This window comes from Hyperoodon ampullatus (genome assembly GCF_949752795.1).
Source record: "Hyperoodon ampullatus genome assembly, chromosome: 2".
NCBI lineage: Eukaryota > Metazoa > Chordata > Mammalia > Artiodactyla > Ziphiidae > Hyperoodon > Hyperoodon ampullatus.
Window position 1 is genome coordinate 74,584,160 of NC_136915.1, and position 24,943 is coordinate 74,609,102.

General features: G+C 34.8%; 1 protein-coding gene across 2 annotated transcripts in view; it reads right to left on the reverse strand.

Annotated features, from left to right (window-relative positions):
* TTLL7 (tubulin tyrosine ligase like 7) overlaps positions 1-18,737 on the reverse strand; it is a gene marked incomplete at both ends in the record, with an annotated part of 106,349 nt that extends 87,612 nt beyond the window's left edge. For both annotated transcript variants that reach the window (XM_079696566.1, XM_079696565.1), the window contains 7 exons: positions 1,196-1,360; positions 5,845-6,061; positions 10,359-10,517; positions 12,645-12,712; positions 13,343-13,464; positions 18,378-18,509; positions 18,713-18,737. In XM_079696566.1, the coding sequence (XP_079552692.1) occupies positions 1,196-1,360; positions 5,845-6,061; positions 10,359-10,517; positions 12,645-12,712; positions 13,343-13,464; positions 18,378-18,509; positions 18,713-18,737 (888 nt within the window). The remainder of the gene's footprint in view (positions 1-1,195; positions 1,361-5,844; positions 6,062-10,358; positions 10,518-12,644; positions 12,713-13,342; positions 13,465-18,377; positions 18,510-18,712) is intronic.
* Between the last annotated feature and the right edge of the window lie 6,206 nt (positions 18,738-24,943).

Here is a 24,943-nt window from a genome sequence, read left to right on the forward strand (position 1 = left end):
CTTACCATTTGGAATTTCATCTACTGCCATGGCTTTAATTATCCATTACACCTCATACATACACTTTTAACTGCCTGCTCGACTTTTCTACATGAAAGAGCATTTCAAGTTTAACATATCGAAAGCAGAATTCATCATAGCTTCATGCACTTTTAAAAAACTGAGTTCAGGTGTCAATGCCTCCAGGAAGTCCTGCTATGCCCATCCACTCAAAGCTACTATATGTGGTCTTCCTCTACAACCCCACAGAATCCAATGTATGCCTCTGTTTTTGTACATGCTACATTGCATTTCATTAACAATTTATGTGCAAGTGTTCCCTACCAAACTCTTGAGTTTTTTGAGGCTTGGAGCTGTATCTTATAAATCCTCAAATTATCAGCCAGGGATAGGCTTATATTATGGGTTCAATAAATGTTTACTGAATAAATGAATAAATGGACTAGCAAATAAGTGAATAGAACTCTTTTCTCTCATCTGCAAAACTAAGCTCTATATCTTCTCAAAATAAATTCCTTCCTATTCTATTTCAAATAATGCCACACCCATTCTCCTTATAATTATTCCTCAAAACTGCAGAAGAATATCTGAATACTTCTTTCCCCCTCCCCATTCTGAACATTCAGTTAATCTCAAGGTCTACTTCATTGTCACCTCTTTTATTGTGGTTCAATTCAGGCCATTCTTTTCCCTGAAACTACTTCCAAATGCCCTCCTCTACCTACTTCTGGTCTTCTCTCTAACCCATCCTATACCCATTGTCAGATTTATCTTTCAAATGCATGGTCTTTGGCCTTATTAATCTCCTCCCTTAAAAACTGAATGAATCCTTACTGCCTACCAAGTGAAGCCTTGATTTCCAGACCTAAAACTTGGTTCCACATATCTTTCCAGCCATTAAATCTTCATGTATCTCCCACAAATACAATACACGCCAACCTGGGCCACTTTGAACTATTTTCATACCTCCATGCCTTTACTCACTCTTTTGCCTCCTCTTAGCATTCCCTCTTTCCGATCCGAGCAGTAAAAGTACTACTTATCTATTAAGGTCCATGACAAATTTCACTTTCTTCATAAAAGCACACTTTATATGCCCAATCTAATGTAATCCGTTCTTTATTTAAAATGTTTGATGATCCTTTCAATTAATATGAGGAAAGACAGTTAAAATTGTGAAATGGTATAATCTTACTGAAATATCACTCCAAAACTTAGCAACATCATGTTGATTTGCTTGTAGGAATTCTGTAAACCATTTGATGGAACGTTTGCTGCCTTTGTTTTCAGTTTCATCCCTTTCAAAATGCTCATTGTGCTTGTTCACAGAGTAGTTTGTCAGATGCATATATAACTGGGTCTGTAACAAGTCAGAACCAAAGTTGTTATCACCTATGAGACTCTAGAACCATGAAGTTTCACAGAAAAGAAAGCATCCAAAGAGGAAAGACAATTTAAAGTTTAAAATATACATATTCATAATTTAATGATTATAAAGGTAATTTTCAAAATGCAATGGCACATTTTTCTAAAAAAGGTTGTGAAAGTAGTCACCTACAAAGTTACTTTGTATATTATTGAAAATATATCTACCATAGAAAGTATGAAAATAATAAGGATATATAGAGTAATTAAATGAAAATGTGAAAATACATATTGCTAAGCAAGAAAAATGCTGTAACTTTGAAGTTTATTTTTCTTAGTTGGTTTGTTTTTAATGTTTTTCTAAAATTTTCATCCTAACTTGTTTTGGGAAAGGAATTTTCTGAGAGAGTATTCTATATCTTTTCAAACAAAGATTTAAAAGTGAAAGCTCAAGTAAGTAGCAGAAACCTAGAGGCAGGATACCAACCTCAACCTCTGCCCTCCCATCCTGACTGGAAGATCACTGTAACTTGTTAACATGACAGAGTGCACTCAGAGTCAGCAGACAGAAGCACCACACGATGCTGTACAAATGTCTAAATGATTAACAGCAAATTTATAGTGCTCCATACTCGAGTTCTTAGGTCTTAGTCTCTCTATATTCTTATGTTTGTTGACAATGTTATCCTCAAATAAACTTGAAAAAGAATACAAAATTTAAAATTTCTCATAATTGTCAATTAATATACATTAATAGCTCCTTATCAACCTATCATAAACATTCATGAGGTCTGTAAATCCCACCCTCATGATCCTACTCCCAGAAACCACTTTAGATAACAATGTTGCATCACAATGAATACATACTTTGGGCACATCATTACTATTCTGATTTGTTAATAACCAATGATATTTATATCATATTTTATTTTCACTGCAGTTATTTAAGTCTACAGTATTGAAATCTTTGAAGCAAATATGCAGAACTGATCATATGAGCTACATGTTGTTTATTAATCCATATGCCCACCAGTAATTAAGAATTTTTTTTGTTCATTGAACAATATTTAAGGAGCACCCACCACTGGCAGGAATGTGTGCTGTGCACTGTGGACACAAAGATTAACAAGGCAGACATAGTCCCTACCTTCATGAAAATTATCACTTTAAGTGATACTTAAAAGAAAGGGCATAACCTCATACTTGTGTAATTTTAAGTGTTTGATTTAAAGAAAAAAAGGAAATTAATCAAACTATAACATTTCTTAGTTTCCAAAATAGAAATTATTTTTGTTTGGAAAATAATTTTTTGAGGAGCTCTCCATTTGGCAGGAATTTCTTAAAATAAACACTAACAGCAGTAATAAAAACTCTAGCTATCCTAATGGAAAAGTGAATAAGAAATAGAACTTTGAATTTTTCTTAAAACATTATCTTTATATGTAGCATTGGAAATTCCACAATTTCACATCTACCTTGACAAAAATCCCCTTCTAAACAGTTCATTGTCAGTTGGACATTTGCCATAAGGAGAAGTGATGGCAGCTCTGAATCAAATAGCAACCTTCAATGCATAAAAAGTAGATAACTATTCTCCACACTATTTTATAGTGTATAGGCTCAAAATAATGAATTGGAATATACAGAACATTTCAAGGATTGACTGACTGCTACACGGGGTGGCAAAAAAATTTATGTTTATTATATTTCAATTTCTGAAATTCTCTCTTATGATTTCCTTACATGTAGCTTATCAATATACAGCTCATGAGAAAATGCACACTATTTTAAAAATTGGAAATATGAAGAAGGAAAAAAACATGAAGCAGTCTGTTGTCCAAAACCAACCAATGGGAGCATTTTGGTTTATTTTTTCCACCTTTTTTCTTAAACTTATCTTTTACATAAGAGTGATCTCACTTTAGATAAAGTTTTGCACTTCACTTTTAAAATTTTTCATATCTTCATGTAGGAATCCAATCATGAAATTTTAGAGATATATGAGGAACACTGATGTTTACACAGGAGAATATCATTTTTCATACATGTGAAAACCAAAGCCAGGAGATTATGTGACTCAAGAGCACTTGGCAAAGCAAAACCTAGAGGCCACGTTTCCTGACTCCCAATCTTTCAATATGATTTCCTAACCCAGTGTACTTAAGCAAATCATGTACATCCAACTTAAGAAATCAGAATAAATCACTTTATCACCTAAATGAGCTTTCAAGTCTTACCCTTTCCTATCTCTTCCCTCTTTCCTCTCAAAACATGACTATCTGCCTTACATATATATCATCTAGTCTTACCCACTCCAACTATTTTAATTATAATCTATAAACTGACAAACCCCAAATTACGCCTGTAGCTCAGTTCTCTCATCTGAGCTTCAGACCTATACTGTATATCCAAATGCCAATAGTATAGATCCATTTGGAAGTCACACAGGCATCTCAAATCAAACACATCAGCTTTCTGCAAAACTTTAAAAGCTCCTATACTCCCTATCACAGTGAATGTCACCATCCACCCAACTGCTGTGCCAAAACTCTTTTGAGTTTTATCCTTAATTTCTCTCTCTCTTTCCCTTATTCTACAAATCAACCTGTCGGTATATCAGTGTTACCCATGGTATCATAAATATATCTGAAATCTGTGTTCTTATTCGTAGCCCTGCCCTACTATCACTTCAAATTAAGTCATCTTATCTCTCACATGTGGTTAGACTAGAATACAGCTTCTTGTCTCCCTTACTCTAGTCTCCCCCATCCATCTACAGCCCCATCTCACATTCCCCACACTATAGACCAGGTTACCTTTTTAAGACAAAAATCTCATTCCTTCTTTCCCTTGTTTAAAATCTTTCAATGCTTCCCTTCTTCTTATGTTAAGTTCCAAAATCCTAGCCATGATCTACCAAGATCTGGCCTCTGGGACTCTCCATCCTGATGTCAGAACACCTATCCTTTCTTAGTCTGTACTTTAGCCATATTGAACGTGTGTGCTCTCTCCAGACGTATCACTCTCCCTCCTACCTCTGGGCCATTCTTCTACCTGGAGTCTTAACCCATCCCACCCCACCTCTAACTTAGCTAAGCCCTCACTCTTCAGATTTCACTTTACAAACTCCGTCTCTAACTGTATCTCCAACTGAGTTAGATGTTCCTGCTATGCTCTGCCACAGCATTCTCAGTTTCTTAAACCATTACACTTACCACTGGGTATTATAATTGCTTATTTTATTTTCTGCCTCCCCACTAGATTGTTGCTTTTGTGAGATCAAGTACTGTATCTGTCTTGGTCACCATTTTTCCAAAACCAGCACAATGTCTAGAATGCAGTAGAGTTCAAACATTTTTTGGAGATTGGATGTATCCACACCTTATGACCTTTGAAGAGATGATTCTTTCTTTTATCTTCCTTTCCTGTAAAAAACTCTGACAGTTCCCTTATTCTTCCTTTGCCAGGTTTACAACATTTTTTAGTTAATTGAACGTAGCAACATTTATGATTAGTCATTTAATTTTGGAAAATGACCACTCAATGTAGTCATTTATGTTCATAATATTATAGAAGAATTATAACCAGGCCTTTGACAAAAATGGGAAACAATCCTTAATTAGGTGTAATTTTTACTGTAATTAGTAGATCCAAAAATAGAAGTAGAGGTTAACTAAACTTATAAGTATAGATAATAAACTACGGTTTGTCTCTCATAAACTATAAATTACATTTATGACTTTCATGATAAATTATGATAATAAATTATAGTTTGACCTTCATAAACTACACAGTTATGACTTTCATCAATATGTTATGGCTACACAAAGATAATCTTAATGGAAAAATACTTACAGAAATCTCCACTTAATAGAATTAAAAATGTACTATGAAACTGCCAATTTATGTCTCTACTTCACAATTGATCAACATAAATTTAAAATCTTCTCTTTTGTTCCAACAAAATATAATACCTTTACTTTCTGATAACTTTTGCTTTCTCTGTTTCATGTACTTTCTCCCACATTCTACATGTTTAAACCATACCTTTCATACAAAGCCTGCTCAAATACCACCTCTCCCATGAGAAGCTGAACAAAACCTATTCCTACACTCAATTCTATAACACTTTATCTGTATTTCTCAATGGCATATTATTTTAATTTGTATTTCTGTATCAATCATTTCTATCCAGGACCACTACACACACATATATACTTCGAACTCCATCCTCATGCTCACAGAACCCAGACGGGGTGTATTTTCCTAATTAGCCTACCTGGAGCAGCAGGCACTTTTTTTTCTAATTTCCACAAAGCTGTCTTAAATTAGAGGTGGTCTTATTTATGCATAAAATTCGTCTAGACTATAAAAGCCTGAGAGGAGGAACTTTGTTCATTTAACATTTATACACAATGGGTGTTTTAAAAAATAGATGTTGAATAAATTAATAAAATCATAGTGTCTGATATCACTTACCAAATTGGTCTCATTAGGTGGAATGTACTTCTCTGTTCCCATTCGCACAAGTCCATCATGGTAGAGAAATACTTTTAGTGGATCACACGATGTTACCAGAATATAAATTCGTAAATCAAACTTGTAACCTTCCATTAGGAAAGGCTTTTCAATGTATTCTTGAACAATCAAATGATCCTGAGATGGAAGTTTGTCACCATTTCTTATCAAAGAAATCCTAAATTTAAAGAAAAGATTAAAAGAATAATTTGTTATGGAGTCAGGATTTTAACAAAGTTATAGGTAATACTCAAGAGGAAAGTGGTCCCGTCACATACACACACACACAAAATACAGCATAAAAATACTGTCAGAAGCAACTTTTTTAGAACCATGGATACTAATCAAGGAAAATGTAATAAAAAAAAAAAACAGCTGAATCTGTGTAAAAGAGATTCCTAGCATTTTAACTTACTCTGGTACCACCCCCAACCCCCAGCTCAGCAGTGGCCTTGAGCAGTAACCCGTGTTCCCAGTACAGGTACTGGTTCTAGAGGCAGCAGAATAGACATATTCTTGTGGTTGTTTTGTTTGTTTGTTTGTTTGTCTATTTGTTTAAATCAGTTCTGTGGTTCCCTGGACAATCTCAAAGGTTTTCTTTTATCTTGTCTAACTGAAAACTCTCACAGTGCCGAGGCAGCTATTTGTGGGGGGGGGGGGGCAGAGACAAATGTTGAAAACATTTAAAGACAAATGTAGTAGTCCCTGCAACAAATAGCAGTTGGGAAAAACAACAGACTAACCGCAAAGATTGGGGAAAAAGACAGGAATGACAATCTTTGGGGAATAAGGGCTTTGAAAAGCTCTCACATATTTCTGGGATTCTAGAAGGCCATATGAATGCCCAGGGCTAAGTGCATGCTCAGGAAAGACCTGAGATGGCCCTAAGCTCTTACCTCCAGCTACCCATCAAGCTCTGTCAAGTAGGAAGTGAAGGCTAAGGCAGAGTTATAAACTACCTAGCTAAGTGTTGAGGGCATGCTCCAACACACACACACACACACACACACACACACACACACACACCCCATCTGCAAGGATTGGGGGATATATATATATCTATACCTATATCCATATATACACACACACACACATATATATGTATGTGTGTATGTATGGATATAGGTATAGATATAGATATTTGGTTCCCAGTGTTTAAGGAAATTTCTATTCGATTACTAACAGACTGAACAATTACACTGACCACTGACCTAACAGAACAGGAACTTCAGAGGTCACACACAATAAAAAATACAAACTTTACAAAATTATTTCAGAAAGGCCACTAAACAAATAAACATCAAATAGAACAAATGGTAACAAAAAACCCAGTAGAGGAGGGAGAATCTAATTGTCAGAGTTGCTACATTACAATACACAAAATGTCCAATTTTCAACAAAATATCATGAGTCATTCAAAAAAAAAAAGTATGACCCATACACAAAAAAAATTCTCAATTAATAGAAACTATACCTGAGGAAACCCAGATATTTGGCTTACTAGACAATAAATTATTTAAATCAACTATTTTAAATTTGTTCAAAGAGCTAAAGGAAATCATGTACGAAGAACTGAAGGAAACCATGGGAATAATATCTCACCGATGCAGAATATCAGTAGAGATAGAAATTACTTTTAAAGGTGGTGGGGTAGGTGGGGGGAACCAAACAAAAATTCTGAAGTTGAAAAGTACAATAACTGAAACAAAAATACATTAGAGGGGCTAAACAGAAGATTTGGGAAGGCAGGGAAAGAATCAGCAAACTTGAAGGTAAATCAATTGAGATTAGTCTGAGGAACAGAAAGGAAAAAAAATGAAGAAAAATGAACAGAGCTTAAGAGCCCTGCAAGACAACATCAACACACTCATAATGGGTGTCTCAAAAGGAGAAAAGAGAAAGGGGCAAAAAGACTCTTTGAAGAATTAATGGCTGAGAATCTCCCAATCTGATGAAAAATATTAACCTACAAATCAAGAAGCCTAATAAACTTCAAGTAAGATAAACTCAAAGAGAGCCACACTAAGACATGTTCTAATCAAACTGTCAAAAGCCTAGAGAAAAAGAGAAAAAAGTAGCAAGACAGGCCACTCATCCCACCCAAGGGATCCTCATTAAGATAAAGAGCTAATTTCTCATCAGAAGCAATGGAGGGCAGAAGACAGTAAGATGACATATTTAAAGTGCTGATAGAAAAAGAAAAAAAAAAAAACTGCTAACCAAGAAATCTATATCTGACAAAATATTCAAAATTGAAAGAGAAATTAAGACATTACCAGATAAACAAAAACTGAGAGAGTTTGTTGCTATTATACCTGGCCTATAAGAAATGCTAAAGACAATCCTTCAGGCTGAAGATAGGACACTAGGCAGTAATTCAAATCTACACAAAGAAATAAAGAGCACCTGTAAAGATTACTACATAGGTAAAAATAAAAGTCACTACTAGTGTAGTTTAGGTTTGTAACTGCTTATTTTTCCTGTATTATTTAAAACACAACTGCATAAAACAATTATTATAAATCTATTTTGATGGGCACACAATATATACAGGTGTAATTTGTGACAAAACATCATAAAGGGGGCAGAGGCAAATAGAAGCAAAGTTTTGTTGTTTTTGTTGTTGTTTTTACTGTTAAAAGTAATGATATTAATCCAAACTAAGTTGTTATAAATGGAGATGCTAATTGTAACCCCAAAGCAACCATTTAAAAAATAACTCAAAAAATATATAGTAAAATAAATGACAATGAAATTAAAATGGTACACTAGAAAATACCCATGTAATACACAAGAGGGCAGAAATGGAGAAATTGAGGTATGAAAACTATATAAGATATAAAGAAAACAAATAGCAAAATGTCAAAAGTAAATCTTTCCTTATCAATAATTACATAATAAATAAGAATGGATTAACTCTCCAGTTGAAAGACAAGATTTGGCAGAATGTATAAAAAATATGGCCCAACTACATGCTGTCAACAAGAGCCACACTTTATATTCAAAGACTTAAATAGGCTGAAAGTGAACAAATGGAAAAGATATTCCATGCGAACAGTAACCAAGAGAGAACTGAAGTGGCTATACTAGTATCAGACAAAATAGACTTTAAGACAAAAAGTACTCCAACAGACAAAGAAGAACAGTAATATAATAATTTTTAAAATTCAATGCATCAAGAAGATATAATAATTATAAACATATACACCTCACAACAGAGCTCCAAAATATATGAAGCAAAAACTGATAGAATTGAAGGCACAGATAGACAGTTCAACAATAGCAGCTGAAGTGTTCAATGCCCCCCACTCTCAATAATGAACAGGACAATTGAACAGAAAACCAGCAAGGAAATAGATATATTCTACAGATGAGTGAGGTGTACTTTACCTATGTACTTCTGCATTGCATGAGATAAACCCTGGCAGCACAGTATGTATAGCATACTTTTTCAGCTATTTTATTACTGTAGTCAATTCATATTATTAACTATTTACACTAACATTAAATATATATAAAAATGAATTTTTAACATAATTTTTAACATTAAAATTGAGAAAATGTGAATTTCAATTATCCTCCCCAAAATGTTTACCTTGATACTAACATAGTGAACCAAATTTACATTAAACAATTAATATACAATTTCCACTAACACTACATGTTGTTTGTCATTTAAATGACTAAACCACAGTTTAAAATAATGTCTGATTAAATTATTAAATTATGATTAAAAGTTAAAAGGAAATGTGTTGAACAGTAATTTACCTGGCAGCTATATTTCCAAATATCTTTTTTCCCCACAGCACTCTAAATCAAAGATAAAAATTACTTGTGTTTTTATTCAAAGTAGCCTCAGCCACATTTTCTTTGAAAAAGTAAACAGCAGAAAACTAACATAAGAAAGCAAAAGTAAACAGGAATATTAAGTTGTATAATCTATCCCCAGCTAACATGTCTAGTTCTCAGCACTTTAGCTTAAAATGTGTTCTACTCATCTTCAATCCAATTACCATGGCTACATAAAGAAAAAAATTATTTGTAAAGCAAAGAAAATAGATATTTTGTGCTTAAGATTTTTTTTTAAGATGAAAACAGTAACACCCTTTCCATTTCATTCACCAACTCAATTTAGCTCTATTGTATCAACTGATTTTCCTCTCCAAGCTTACTCTAAAATTATGATGAATGCATATTTCATGTTTAAGAAAAAAATTAGAAAATATTTACTTTTCTCTATTTTGTAGTCTCCTATCAAAGTCTCACAACCTGTTGATTAAATTTTTAGATTGAATTATTGAAATCTCCAGGACAGGGTAAAAGGGCTCATTAAATATTTAGTTCCAAAAAAGCAAAAGTTAGAAAGTTATTTTAATTTTTTTTCATATTAGTACTCAACCATGAGCAAATGGTCACACTTATTCTTTCCCCCAATTTTTTAAAATTTTTATGTATTCCACATGAAAAATACCTACCCATGACCCATTGCACCATTAGCTGGTTTTACTATAAAAGTCTTCTGCTTTCTTTTTTTCTTTAATTCTTTCATATAATTCTGAAATTGTGTATATTCAGCAGGGAAGATCCATGTTCGAGGAACAAAGGTATAATCCAGAGGTCGGGACTTGATCATTCTGTAAGTTAGAGATAATATGAAAAGTAATTTCTATTCAAACTTATCTAAACTTTCTTTCTCTGTGCTACTGACATTTACTACAAGGATTTAAATTCCCTCCATTTCTTCATTTATTGATCCATTCATTAATTTTTTTAAATGCCTATTAATCACCTACTATATGTTAGGCACTATTCTAGATACTAGGGATACATTAGTGGAAAAAATAGACAAGAATTTCTGCCCCATGTACTAATTTACATATTAGTAGAACAAACATTTGAGTATATACTACATGTTGGGCACTGAGGATTAACATGGTCTCTGTTCTAAGGAATTTACATATAGGCTATTAATTAAATACAGTGTGATAGGTGCAATAAAGCTACATAAGGCAAGGTAACGTGGAAGGCGGCATTAACTCTGCCTCTGGGATGCGGGTGGTTAGTATGGTTCACAGCCAGGTGCCATTCATATTGCTTCTTAAAAGATGATTTGGAGTTTGCTGGGTCATCCATAGGGAAAAATTTTAGATTGCCTTTTACCCCGGTGTTTTCTGGAGTTTTACTACTTTTGTGAGAAAACCATTGAAGCCTCTGAGTCAGGTTTTGTTTACATCAACTACATCTACCTATACATGTAGTTTTATGGCTACAGTGTATGGCCTGACATTTTTGTATTTGCTATAAATCAGGCTGCCTATTTGGTACATAACTTAGGGATACTGATAAAATACTAGGTATAAAATGTTTGCTTTTGATTAATCCAAATGCTAATTATTTGGTACATATTGATTCCCAATAACAATTTTAAAATTCTTAGAAATATTTTTAAATATTACCTATTAAAGAAAATCTGATTGTTTCAAAAAGTCTTCTTTATAAATGTATGAAAGTTTTTTATAGATGAGTAGTCACTGTTTCCAAACGAGATTAGTTAAAACTAAAATGGGACCATAGTATATAATATGCACAGAAGCAGGGCCTATACTGTAAGACTAGGGTGTGGAATATATAAGCCCCCTGGCTTCCACAACTGGAAGGTCATACAGTTATCATATTTCAAGTGCTCTTTCAAGAGAACCCTATAAAAAAAAGTTACATTTCCACTATGAGAAGGAAAATAATCACCAAATCCACCTGTCAAATCCAAAATAAGCCAACCAAGTAAATAATCTCAGTACAAAATAGGCTAACATTGATTGCTTTGAAACACACACACACACACACACACACACACACATATCTAAAGGAAGCACGATAACAGTGCTAATGTACTTGTTTTATTTCCAACACCTTTACATGTATTTATTATAGTTTAACAATAATGTGAAATTAGATCAAGTTAAAGCTTTAATAGAACAATACACTTTAAAACTAACCATGAGATGTTTATGAATGATACCATTCTTTGTTATATTTAGAAAAAAATCCAAGCATACAATTTATCAACTTTCTTAAAATAAAAAAAATCTAATCAACAGAAATATAAGCTGCACAAAAATTCTGCAGTACATTAAGTATAACACTTTACCCGTTAACAGTTTTTCCCATGAAAGCAGATTATTACTCTAAATAATGGTCTCTGAGATAAATATGTGTGCATGTATCCCCGGGTAGGAACATATACATGTGTGTATGTGTATATGTGTGCACACAGGCACCTATTACAGTGCCTGGCTCATATTAGATGCTCAATAACCAGTATTCTGAACACACACATACCCACAGGCAGGATATAATGCAACAAATTAGTTCCTGCAAGGTTTAACTGAAAATAATTAAGTATATATTGAATGCCATGTACAGAAAACTTTTTACATTTAAAAGAAAAACTTATGCTGCTAGAGAGACAGCAAGTTGCAGTGAAAAGAACCCTGAAATTCTGGAGACCGGGTTTCTACTCCAGCTCTGCTGCTAGCTATTTGACTTTGTGCAAGATATTCATGTCTCTGACCCTCAATTACCTCCTCTGAAAAGTCAAAGAATAGAACCCGGAAAATTTTAAAACACTTCTAGCTCTAAAATTCTATCTCTTCCAACAAAATATCATTTCAAATCAATATAAATTTGTGAAAGATAGCACTATGACATTCAAAATGTAATTTTTGAACAGTTCTTCTCTATTACAAGAAAATGAAGATTACTTGGTCATATTTCTCGCTAGGAAATCCTTCCTACAGATCTCCCCCATTCCTGGAAAATGGTTGATCCTCTGGAAAATAAAAAGGTCAACATTAATATTTTCATTAACTTAATGAATATATTCATTTATACTATAATACAGTTACATTCATTCTTTGAGTTTAATTTTTTTTAGTAAAAAACAAAAAAAACTGATGAAAATTGACTAATTTGTTGCCTACAGTAAATTTTGTATTACCCTCTACACTAACAGGAAGAACTATTCAAAATCTCAATTGTCTAAAATTCCATGTATTTGGCTTTTTTATTTTTTAATATGTTTGTATTACATTCCAGAAATAAAATAATGAAGCCAAATTACACATAGCTGACATTACAAGGGATATCCGTGTTCAGATCTCTTTATGCAATCTACTCCACATCGTTCATCTTTAAGCATGATGCAAAGCACCAGCCTAGGAAGAGTTTTCCTCTATCAATTCTTCCTTAAAGATGGAAAGAGGTTAAAAGTTAAATTTGAGAGGATGCAGTCTTCAGGCAAAGAGTCAGTACAACTGGACAGCAACAAAACAGGCTATTCAGGCAAATTAGAACTGAAATTTAATATGTCAGCATATTAAGAGCCTTATCTAAAGAAAATTATAATGGAATTCATATAACTTTCCTACTGACCAAAAATTGGTCATGATTAATTTCCCACCTGGTAATTTTGCAGCTCTGCAATCTTCTCCTGCTGAACAGCTGAATCACACCATATAAGGTTACTTGTTTCATCCTCATCTGGTGTTTTCATAAATCCCATTTCATCTATTACTAAACGAACTGCAAGTAAACAGTTAAGTTAAACCAAAATTAAAATACTGCTGAAATACATTCATTATGAAAATCTTTTTTGATATATATCAATTTTAGCTCACAGTATTTCACTTGTAAAATTTCCATTAGTTATAGCATAACCTTACCTTTAGCTACAACAATTTAATGCCAAATTATACTCAATAGCAACAGAGAACTGTTTTTTTTTTTTTTAAAAGATTTTTTTTATTATTTATTTATTTTTTAATATGTGGTCTTAATAAATTATTTATTTATTTTTATTTTGGGCTGTGTTGGGTCTTCGTTTCTGTGTGAGGGCTTTCTCTAGTTGTGGCAAGTGGGGGCCACTCTTCATCACGGTGTGCGGGCCTCTCACTATCGCGGCCTCTCTTTTTGTGGAGCACAGGCTCCAGACGCACAGGCTCAGTAGTTGTGGCTCACGGGCCCAGCCGCTCCGCAGCATTTGGGATCTTCCCAGACCAGGGCTCAAACCCGTGTTCCCTGCATTGGCAGGCAGATTCTCAACCGCTGCGCCACCAGGGAAGCCCAAGAGAGAACTGTTTTTAAGTGGCACCCAAAATCCTTAGTTTCAATTTTCTGAGATTTAACAGGTACACAACACTATTAAAGAGTTTAGTGATTATTCATAGCATAGTGAAAATACACACACAGCTGACAACACCTCTACTCAGGAGAATGTACTTTTATGGCTTTTTCATGACCTTGGGTTAGGTACAAAAGGGAAAAGATAAAAATAGCCCCGATCATTAGACCTATCCTATATTTTCCACCTCCCTAGTTCAAATTATTTTTAGCAGTTAAAACCAAGTCAGCTATATTGACACAGGATACAAAATAATGAAGCAGAATTACAGTAGGGATTTGGAAACCCTGGCCCTCCTATCTGCTCCCAACCCTCTAATCCTATGGAAAAAATTTATGCTCAGAGAAAATCTTGCTTTTTAGATTTCACAATCAACACATTGATATCACAATTACACAATTAACATATTGACACTTTTCTTCCAGTGAGGTTCAAATTTAAAATAAAGATCAGCAAATACTTAGGATAAATTTAGGTTCCAACAGAATTTGGAGTCTTAATAGAATGGTGTAACAAATTAGCAGCGCTTCAATGTTTATTTTTAAACATTTTCTTTTTACTGCCCTATATATGGGGAGATACGGTAAAAAGGGATTAATTGTCTGAATGTACTTGGCTCAAGTATGAAACTGATGACCAGACACCTGCTGGTTTCAAGTCCTAGGGACTCTTGATTTCTTTTTGGCTGAGGAGAAAGAATGGGCTTTTTATGCAATAATGCCTAGAACACAGGCATAATAAAACAAGAGGACAGTGAGGGAGACGGATGAGGTAGGGGAAGGGATTGTTGAGGTGAAGTTGCTTTTATCCATGAGAAGCTTGATAAAACGTGGGGTTGTTCTGAAGGCCTACGTGACAACGTACAGTATAAGAATTTGGGGAAAGGGCTCTTCCTCTCTCTTCCGCAGACCACCATGCAGTGTTGGCATCCTGAGGGCCCAAGAGCTTCTGTGTCATCTAGAGCTCATAGGGAGGGCAAGGACCGTAGTGACACAGCCTAGGAGAGTTCTTTCACTGGCTCACAAGCAGAAAACAATGACAAGGCCAGAACCGCAGCTCAGGGGCAGACCCATTTCTGAGTGCATGGAAGTCATTGCCCTGGGCCTCTCAGAAATAACTGGGAAACCCCTGAGGAGAGAAATGGAACTGGTGGCAGTTATGGACGGAGGGAGTATAATGAGCTACTAAAATGTGGGTATTAATGTACACATGAGCTGGTGAGGCTGGGAACATTCAGGGTACATAACAATGGTGGAAAAGATCCATTCTTTCTTTAGATTCTCAAAGTTAAATTTATAAGGTTGGTCATATATAAATCTCTCTTATTATGAAATTCAAAGCTTGGAGAGCTGACAAAGTTGAACTTCAAAGAAAAATACAATGTAGGGTATTAAACTGTCACTTTTTTTTTCAGCTAAGCTATTTAATCATATTTTTGTTTGAACTGAAGTTTTAGAAATCAATTGGCATCTTTTAAAGTATACCATCCTCCACTGCATAGAAAAGAACTTCCTTTAACATGTCAGTTCCAAATAGAAGGCTGTTGGCAGCCAAAGCCTAAATCCATGCTTTTAAATGTTGGTCTTTTAGCAGCTCTCTTTACAAAAAAGGTGAAGTAATTGCCTCAATATTGAATTTCTACCAAACCAAACTCCCCACTGGTAAAATAGAGATAACCACACCAACCATTTTTCTCACATTTCCCCTTGCATAATTAGGTACCCCCTTCTTCAATCTGTTTTGTCCCCATTTAATGAAAATTACCAAAAATACATTCCTCACAAATCTGTCCTACTTTTTTTTTTGCCTTGACCCATAGAGCTTTCAGAGGCTGTTCAGGAGTTTTAAAAATAGGAATCCATGCAACAACTCTGAATTTTAGACAGAGGACACCTTAATGTTCCTCAATTTAAATTTCAATTCATATTTTATTTAGGCAGTATGATACAGTAAAAAGAACACTAAATTTGGAAGCAAATTAATTCAGATTCAAGTTCTACTTTTGCCATCTGTACGATCTTGAGTAAGTTGCTAACTCTCAGTGAGCTTCAGTCTCTTCAACTGTGCTAAGGGACATTTTAAAAAGTAATAATTAAAATTTCATAATGTATTAATTATAGGACTACTGTGAGAATGTAGTTCACCATTCCACAACATGTCTCCATGAGGAATTATGGGAGAAATTTCTCTCAAGACTCGGAAATAGAAAAAATTGCATTTCCCTTGAATAACCAGTATGGTTTTTTCTTCTGGGCACTGTGTATTCTATAGCTGATTATGTTTCGATTATTTGCTTTGCTTGCTAGGAAGCTCAGAGTCAAACCCATGCAAATCTCTAACTATACAGGATTTCATGGAATGCAGTTTGTATTCTGATCAGCCACAAGATTCATCCTATTTTACTGTTTTTATTTTTCCTTATTTATTTTCTTATGGCTGTTAGCCACTTCAAATTCACTATTAGAGTGAGGAAAGTCAGGGAAAGGACAACAAGGGAGTAATGCAGCCTATTTGACAGGGTTACTGGAAGATTAAAGGAGGTAATTCATGTGAAAATATTTGGTCCAGGGTTATAAAAGAATTAATATTAAGACTAGTAGTGATCAAAGTATTCTACATGAGGAAACAGGCAACACCAGGGACAAAACACAAGTGTCCTGACTATGGCTTAATTATCATTCTATTATATAATTCAACCTGTCAAAGGAGCAGTAATTAAATTACAAGAAGTAATCTGTTGCACATCACAAGGTTAAATAAGGGAAAGCAAGGTAACACTTTCTCCTGGACACACAGCCAATTGTCTCTTTCCCTCCCCTATACTTAGCTTTGTATTCTCCCAGCAGTCCCTTGTCCAAGTCTCCAAGCCTGATCTAGCCAGGGCTTTTGCTAAACACAACTGAGAAGGCTCAGCAAAGAGGTCTGGAATCAGTGTGAAGAAGGCTAATGCAACTTCAGCCCTTAGAAGTGAGAGGGAACTACAGTTAAAAACACTCTCCTTTAGATCAAGTTGCTTATAAACCCCACCAGGACCTTAAAAGCAAACAGGAGGATAAGTTGACACCGCCCATTAATCACTTTGACAACGGTTATTCTTGTTTTTTCACTCTAGAAAATACGCTGCAAATAATTCACATCTCACTCTCCCACATTAACTCGCCCAAAGTTTTTTCCTCTGAGGAACACTTGTTGAAATAGAGTATTAGGGGACCTCGATTCCTATGAAATATGCCATTGATTCCTGATGAACTTTGGTGCATTACTGTAAGTGGAAACACGACCCTCAAAGGTTAATAAGAGTAAGAATAATTAACATCCTTGAGATTCACATGGTTTCCTCAACTCTTTTAATGCAAAATTATTTTTTAAAAAGAGGAAGATTTTTTGAGTACTCGTAGTAGTAATGAGTTTCTCAGTGCCCGGCAGAAGTATCTTAATTTAAAGTAATTAATTCTTACCTATTCTCTCCACTGCAGATACTGCTTACATATAAAAACTAAAATTCTATTAATAAAAGGCAACAGTATCATCAAAATAATTTTTAAAGCATAGAGAGAAATATGTTCTTACTCTATTGTCAGGTTCTCATTGTTTAATATAAACCTCAAATTCTGAACTTTTCATTTTACATTTTTAATCTGTTTTAAAAATGATTTACAAAATAATGAATGTTAAAGATTAAACATAATTTTAGCCCCAAGTGAAAAATGCATTAGAATAATACAATTTTCCTAAGCACATCTGTATTTAAAGATTAAAGCTAGAGGGCTTCCCTGGTGGTGCAGTGGTTGAGAGTCCGCCTGCCGATGCAGGGGACGTGGGTTCGTGCCCCGGTCCAGGAGGATCCCATGTGCCGCGGAGCGGCTGGGCCCGTGGGCCATGGCTGCTGGGCCTGCACGTCTGGAGCCTGTGTTCCACAATGGGAGAGGCCACAACAGTGAGAGGCCCGCGTACCACAAAAAAAAAAAAAAAAAAAAAGATTAAAGCTAGAACCATTGGTTTTACTGCTCATATTACTTTATACTTGATTTAAAAACTAAGTATTAATCAAAATCATATATATTTAATCCAATCCCATCAATAACTAAAAACATTTAGAACATTTAAAGAAATTTTTACAGTGATGTTCTATTTGATTACTGACATGTTAAATATCTCATAAAAAAGAAAATTTTATAGAAGCCATTCAAAAATCCATTACATAGAAGATAATTATCTCTGAGAAGATAATTATCTCTGAATTTCTATGTTGTTTTCAACATCAAATTAGTTTTTCCGACAATTATGAAAATCTCATGATTCTGAGGAGACCTACCAATTTCAAACTTTGTCCCAGCAACATTTGCTGTAATGGTTCCCTTCTTTTTCTTCTTTCTGACTTTCCTTTTCATCGTGCTTTGATAAGGCAATTCTGTATGCAGATCCAGGGGAGAGGGTCCCTGAATAACTTTAAAAGAAATGTAAACCAACCAAACATCACTGAAATAACAAAAACTCCATACCAGAGAACATAAATGCCCCCCACAAGGTAAAATTATAAATTCTGATTCTTTGAGTCCCCAATTAATTTTTAATTCTTAAAAAAATTAGCAGTGATGATCTATAATACAGCCACATAATAGGAACACATGATTAAATCAAGCTGCTTACCTCTTTCTTGAGGCAAAGATGGCATTCTTGCCTGTGCCGATTAACAACAGCAGTGTGCGCTGCTGTACAAGCTCTTAGGAAACCTGGAAGGCCCGCATTAGTCTAAGTAGGATACGGCTCCAAATCACTGAAAGTTCCTATCATATTATCTTGGTGGAATCCTCAGATTTCAGGACATTGAAATTATGAGATAAGAAGGGACCTGCAAGGATTTTAAAACAAAGGCATTTAGAAAACAACTTTTATGCCATTTTTTTTGATATATGCCAATACTCTTCTTTTTAAAAGTCAAGGAGATATGAAAGTTAATGCAGTTAATCAACAAATATTAGTTAATTTATTAAACTTTATGTAAAAATGCCAAGCAATAGTCCCCTGTTTTTAAAAGTGCACAATCTAAAGGAGGAGGTTTTAAGTCATGTATCATATTTACATACAATAAATAACACGCTTTACACAAACAAGAACAACAATAACAATATTCACTACCATTTGTTGAACGTTTACTATCTCAGGTCAATTATACCACTTAATCTTTCAACAAAACTATAAGGTAGAAGCTTTTATCCCCATCTAACAGATAAGTAAATTGAGCTCAGAAAGGACAAATCTTCACAAAGAAAGTAAGTGACAAAGTAGAGATTAAAATAACATCTCTTTTATGTTAAAACCAGTGCCCTTAACCAGGACCCCATACAACCCTCAACCCAATGCACGTAACTTAGTTGCAGCCCCGCTTTTAATATGAAACAGTGAAACAAGTGTTAGTGCCAGGGTAGAGATCACATGCTGCCAGAAGGGGTGACTTCATCAAACAGACCACATTTGAATTACGCCTTTAAAAATGAGAACAATTTTGAAAGGCAGAAAATAGGAGTCATTACCATGATGATCTTATTTGGGCACACGGAGGAACACAATAAACATTTTGTAATGAATGAACTAATTAGTTTGGCTACGCTTCAACATGGCCTATTACACTTCACTTATATTTTCATTGTGTATGTATGAACCTAGGGGTTGTGCCCTGACTATACTATACTGCCCAGTCTATACTATCAACTTTCTAACTTCTCCCTTCATACTTCAAGAATCTTCAAGTTCTTGTAAAATGTCTCTAAACATAATGAAAGTTATAAAACCTATCACAATAAACAAAGGTATGACATCAACACCTTTATCAGGATATTATCAGGTTTATGAGAAGTTCAGAAGTATTTAAAAATTCAGCTACATAAAATGTGACTCATATACACCACTCCCAACAGTCATTATTAATAATAAGATTCATTATTAAAGAAAATATAGAACTTAATTTGTTCTCAAGTATCATTTTCACTAGAATAATTCTCTAGAATAATTCAATAACAAAACCAGGGAACTATTATTTATTACAGACCAACTGTGAGCAGGCACTATGTTAAGAATCTAAACTATTTTACCTCATTAACAAACTTGGAACTTAGGTATCATTTGCCCCAATTTTCCAGACATGGAAACTAAGGCTAAATAAGTTAAGTAAATCAAGGTAATACAGCTTATAAATAGAAAACCTGGGCTTTGAACCCAATTTTGTCTGATTATCTGTTCTATTCACTGAGCCCCACTAGTTTCAGACAGCATGCTAATATGCTACATAGATGTACAAGAAGTTTGTGACCCTACTGCAGTCCATACTGCAAGATATGGGTGTATCTGGGAATTCACGATACTTCAAACCCAACAGTGAAATCACAGTAAACATCCCTAACCTGACGACAGCTCCCAATTCCAAGCTGGAAATAGACTAGATCATTTTTCAGAATAAAAGAAAGGAGTAGTCTATGGTTCAGTTTGGTTTCCTTCTGGAAGGTCTGATACCTCAGGGAGGTAACTATTTGAGTTTACAAGTCCTTGTGCAACACCTTGTTACTGGAGTAAACAAAGATCCTCTTACGGTAATGGAGTACTTATTACATTGAAAGTAGGTGACAAAGTCAACAAGAGCTTGAGAACAATGTTTGCCTAACTATACTAACAATAAATTAATAATTGTTATAGACTGTAAAAACAGATTTATTAATTTCTGACTCACATAATGAGCCTAACAACTTCGATTTGTATAGAGCTCAAAACAAGAACTGTTATCCCTTCCCCCAACCACACAGAATTTAAAGGCCTTAAAATTATTCTCTCCATAGCTTATGCTTAATTCCATTTATGGTTTGGTGATTAACAATAAAAGTGCTCTAACAGACTCCAGGACCTCATTCTGCCATCCAATTCTAACCATTTCACTTTATTCTAAACAAGAGATTTGAGATGACAGATTGATCACACCACTCAGATGAACCATGGTTACCTACTTTCCAAAAGGAGAAAGCATGTTTTGGTTACCTCCCAAATAAGCCAAGTTTCGCTGCAAAGTAAAATCACCTGAGGCACTTTTGAAACTCCTGGTACCCAGGCCACATCCCAGACCAGGTGGGGCTTAAGCATCAGCAGTTTTAAAGCTCTCCAAATGATCCTAGTATACAGCAAAGGTTGACAACCTCTGCTGTAAGCACATAACTTCACTAAAGCAAATAATAGTTAATTACAACATACATATATCAAATTACAAGAAAAAAGTAAAACAAAGATGAAAACTCTTATAACTGAATGAAAAGGGTCAAATAGGTAGAAGTCACCTATAAAAATCCTCATATCTAGTTCAAGTAAACAAATTAGAAGAAAAAAGAATTAGGTCAGCAGAAATTGATTTCTAAGACAAACAATTTTATTTTGCAAGAAGCCATTTCCAAAAGGAATCAATTTACTAAAATGTCAAGCAGATAGTATCCTTAAATGTAGAACTTCAAGTGCTACCATGCAAAACAACAGCTGCATAAGACCGAAACAACAAAAATTCTAATATATTCATGATGGAGTACCCTTTCTTCCCAGTTCTTCCTGCTGAATTTCTACCCATCACTTAAAATCCAAATAAATTTCCACTTTTTCCTTAAAGCTTCCTGTGATCATGTCTGAAGAAATTCATTTCTCCCTCTTCTGGCCTATCCTAGAGATGATTATTTGTACCCCTATCATATCACCAATCACAAACCAAGAAACTAAGCTCTGTGAAAACAGAGGTTTTCTTCTATCTTGTTCACTCTTCCACTCCCAGAGCCTAGAATAGTGCCTAACACAGTGCTCAATAAGTGCTTGTTCATGAATTTTAAAAAATCAATCAACTAGCAACACCTGGGAGTAACAAGAGGTGGTTATGGAGCTCTGAGAAGCAAAACACATGTATATATTACTTTCACATTTTTAAGTGAAAAAAGCAAAGTACATAAAAGTTTACATTTGTGTAAAATGATAGGTGAATACATGAATATATGCACAGAGCAGTGGTGGCCTTTTGTAGCTGGGGGCAGAGCTAAGGGAGGCTAACTTTCATGTATACCCTTTAGTGACCCAAGCATGGATCACCTATTCAAAAAGTTAAATATATGTGATAAAAGTTTGTGTCAACATTATCATGTTGACAACAAAAACCATCAAACTGTGTATTTCACTTAGATGAAAATAATTTAATCTAGATGAAAGTATAATATGGTAGAAAGAGCACTGAACAAGAAGTCAATTAGAGCTCTTACCCTTTACTCTGCCATTTACCAAATAGATGACTTAATTTCTTAATATGCAAAAGGAAGGAATTGATTCTTTCCAGCCCTAAAGTCTAAAATGTCAACCAATGAGGATAGCATTGTTGATATTTCGGATGACAACAAGATGAAGACAAAACTACTTTTGTGTAAAAAAACAGGGAAACTCAGACCTTCTCCAACAATCCCCCCAAACCCATACCCTGGTGAATGGTATATGGGCTCTTTGTACATACTGAAATTTTACCTTACCAAAGATTACTAAAATAATCTAACAAAAGGTCATGGGAACCAAAATTAGAGCTAAATTGAAAATATGTGTAATAACATTAAATAGAAATGTAATAAAAGCTGTTTTTCTGGTGATGAGAGAAAGGAGAAGGGACCCAAATAAACCAGTACCTACTGTATACTAAGCACTTTCACATAACTTTATGTATATTTAGTCCATACAAAGCATTTTTTATTCTAATTTTACATATGGTAAAATTTAGATTCCGTGGATAAGTAACTTGCCCAAAGTCACACCTTAATAGGTGACAATGAAGTGATTTCTCTCTAAAGCCCATATTCTTTCCCACTTTTTGTGCTACCTTCAAAACTCAGTCTTTAAACATGACATATTAACGATTTCACAAAGAAGCTTAATTCTGCTTGACTGGAACTATTTTAAAAGCTAGGGAATGAAAGCAAGAGAATCAAAGTGCAGTTTAAAATGTGGTTGAGATCACAAAGTTGCATCAGCTTTAGTTTCCCTTCTTGGAACACCTAGGCAGCTAGCAGGATCCAGATCATCTTCCCGGGTTTCTCCTTCATGAATGTACTGCAATTCAACAAGTACTGTTATATACCAGGTACTGTTCTCAGTAAACAAAATAGATAAAAATTTTCTTTCTCCGTGGTGCTTGCATTCTAGTTGGGGAGAGACAAACAATAACAGTAAACTACAGAAATTTTCTTAGGTCAGTCTTCCAAGGCAATAGAAATAAAAGCAAAAATAAACAAATGGGACCTAATGAAACTTACAAGCTTTTGCACAGCAAAGGAAGCCATAAACAAAATGAAAAGACAACCTATGGACTGGGAGAAACTATTTGCAAATGATGTGACTGACAAGGGCCTAACTTCAAAAATATACAAACAGCTCCTACAATTTAATAACAAAAAACACAGTTGAAAAATGGGCAGAAGACCTAAATAGACATTTCTCCAAAGAAGACACATGGATGGCCAATAGGCACACAAAAAAGATGCTCATCATTGCTAATTATCAGAGAAATGCAAATCAAAACAGCGAGGTACCACATCACACCAGTCAGAATGGCCATCATTAAAAAGTCTACAAATAATAAATTCTGGAGAGGGTGTGAAGGGAACCCCCCTATGCTGTTGGTGGGAATGTACATTTGTGCAGCCACTATGGAAAACAGTACAGAGGTTCCTCAAAAAACTAAAAATAGAATTGCCATATGATCCAGCAATCCACTCCTGGGCATATACCCAGACAAACTATAATTAGAAAAGATATATGCACCCCTACGTTCATAGCAGCACTATTTACAATAGCCAAGACATGGAAGCAAACTAAATGTCCATCAACAGATGAATGACTAAAGAAAATGTGGTATATATATACAATGTAATATTACTCAGCCATTAAAATGAATGAAATAATGTCATTTGCAGCAACATCAATGGACCTAGAGATTATGATACTAAGCAACGTTTAAGTCAGAAAGAGAAAGACAAATACTATATGATATCACATATGTGGAATCTAAAATATGACACAAATGAACATGTGTACAAAACAAGAACAGACTCACAGACATAGAGAACAGATTTGTGGTTGCCGGGGTGTTCGGGGGGAGCAAAGAATTAGGAATTTGGGATTAGCAGATGCAAACTATTATATATAGGATGGATAAACAACAATGTCCTACTTCATAGCACAGGGAACTATATTCAATATCCTGTGATAAACCATAATGGAAAAGAATATGAGAAAGAATATACATGTATAACTGAGTCATTTTGTTTTATAGTAGAAATTAAAACAACATTCTAAATCAACTATATATGTCAATAAAATTTATTGACATAAAATTTAAAAATAAGTAAATAAACTAAAGAATATGCTAAGTTCTATGGGGAAAAAAAAACAGAGCTACTAGTTAGGATGTCAGGAGTGGGGGGGGAAAGGGTGAAGGTTTGCAATTTTAAGTACTGTATCCAGATAGGCCTCACTGGGGATGATATACTAAGGAAGGCAATGATTTGTAATCACAAGTGGAGTTGATAAAAATATTATGCAGGGGCTACCCTGGGCGCAGTGGTTAAGAATCTGCCTGCCAATGCAGGGGACATGGGTTCGAGCCCTGGTCCAGGAAGATCCCACATGCTGTGGAGCAGCTAAGTCCATGTGCCACAACTGCTGAGCCTGCACTCTACAGCCCGCGAGCCACAACTACTGAAGCCCGAGCGCCTAGAGCCCGTGCTCTTCAACAAGAGAAGCCACCACAATGAGAAGCCTGCACACCACAATGAAGAGTAGCCCCTGCTCGCCACAACTAAAGAGAGCCCGCGAGCAGCAACAGAG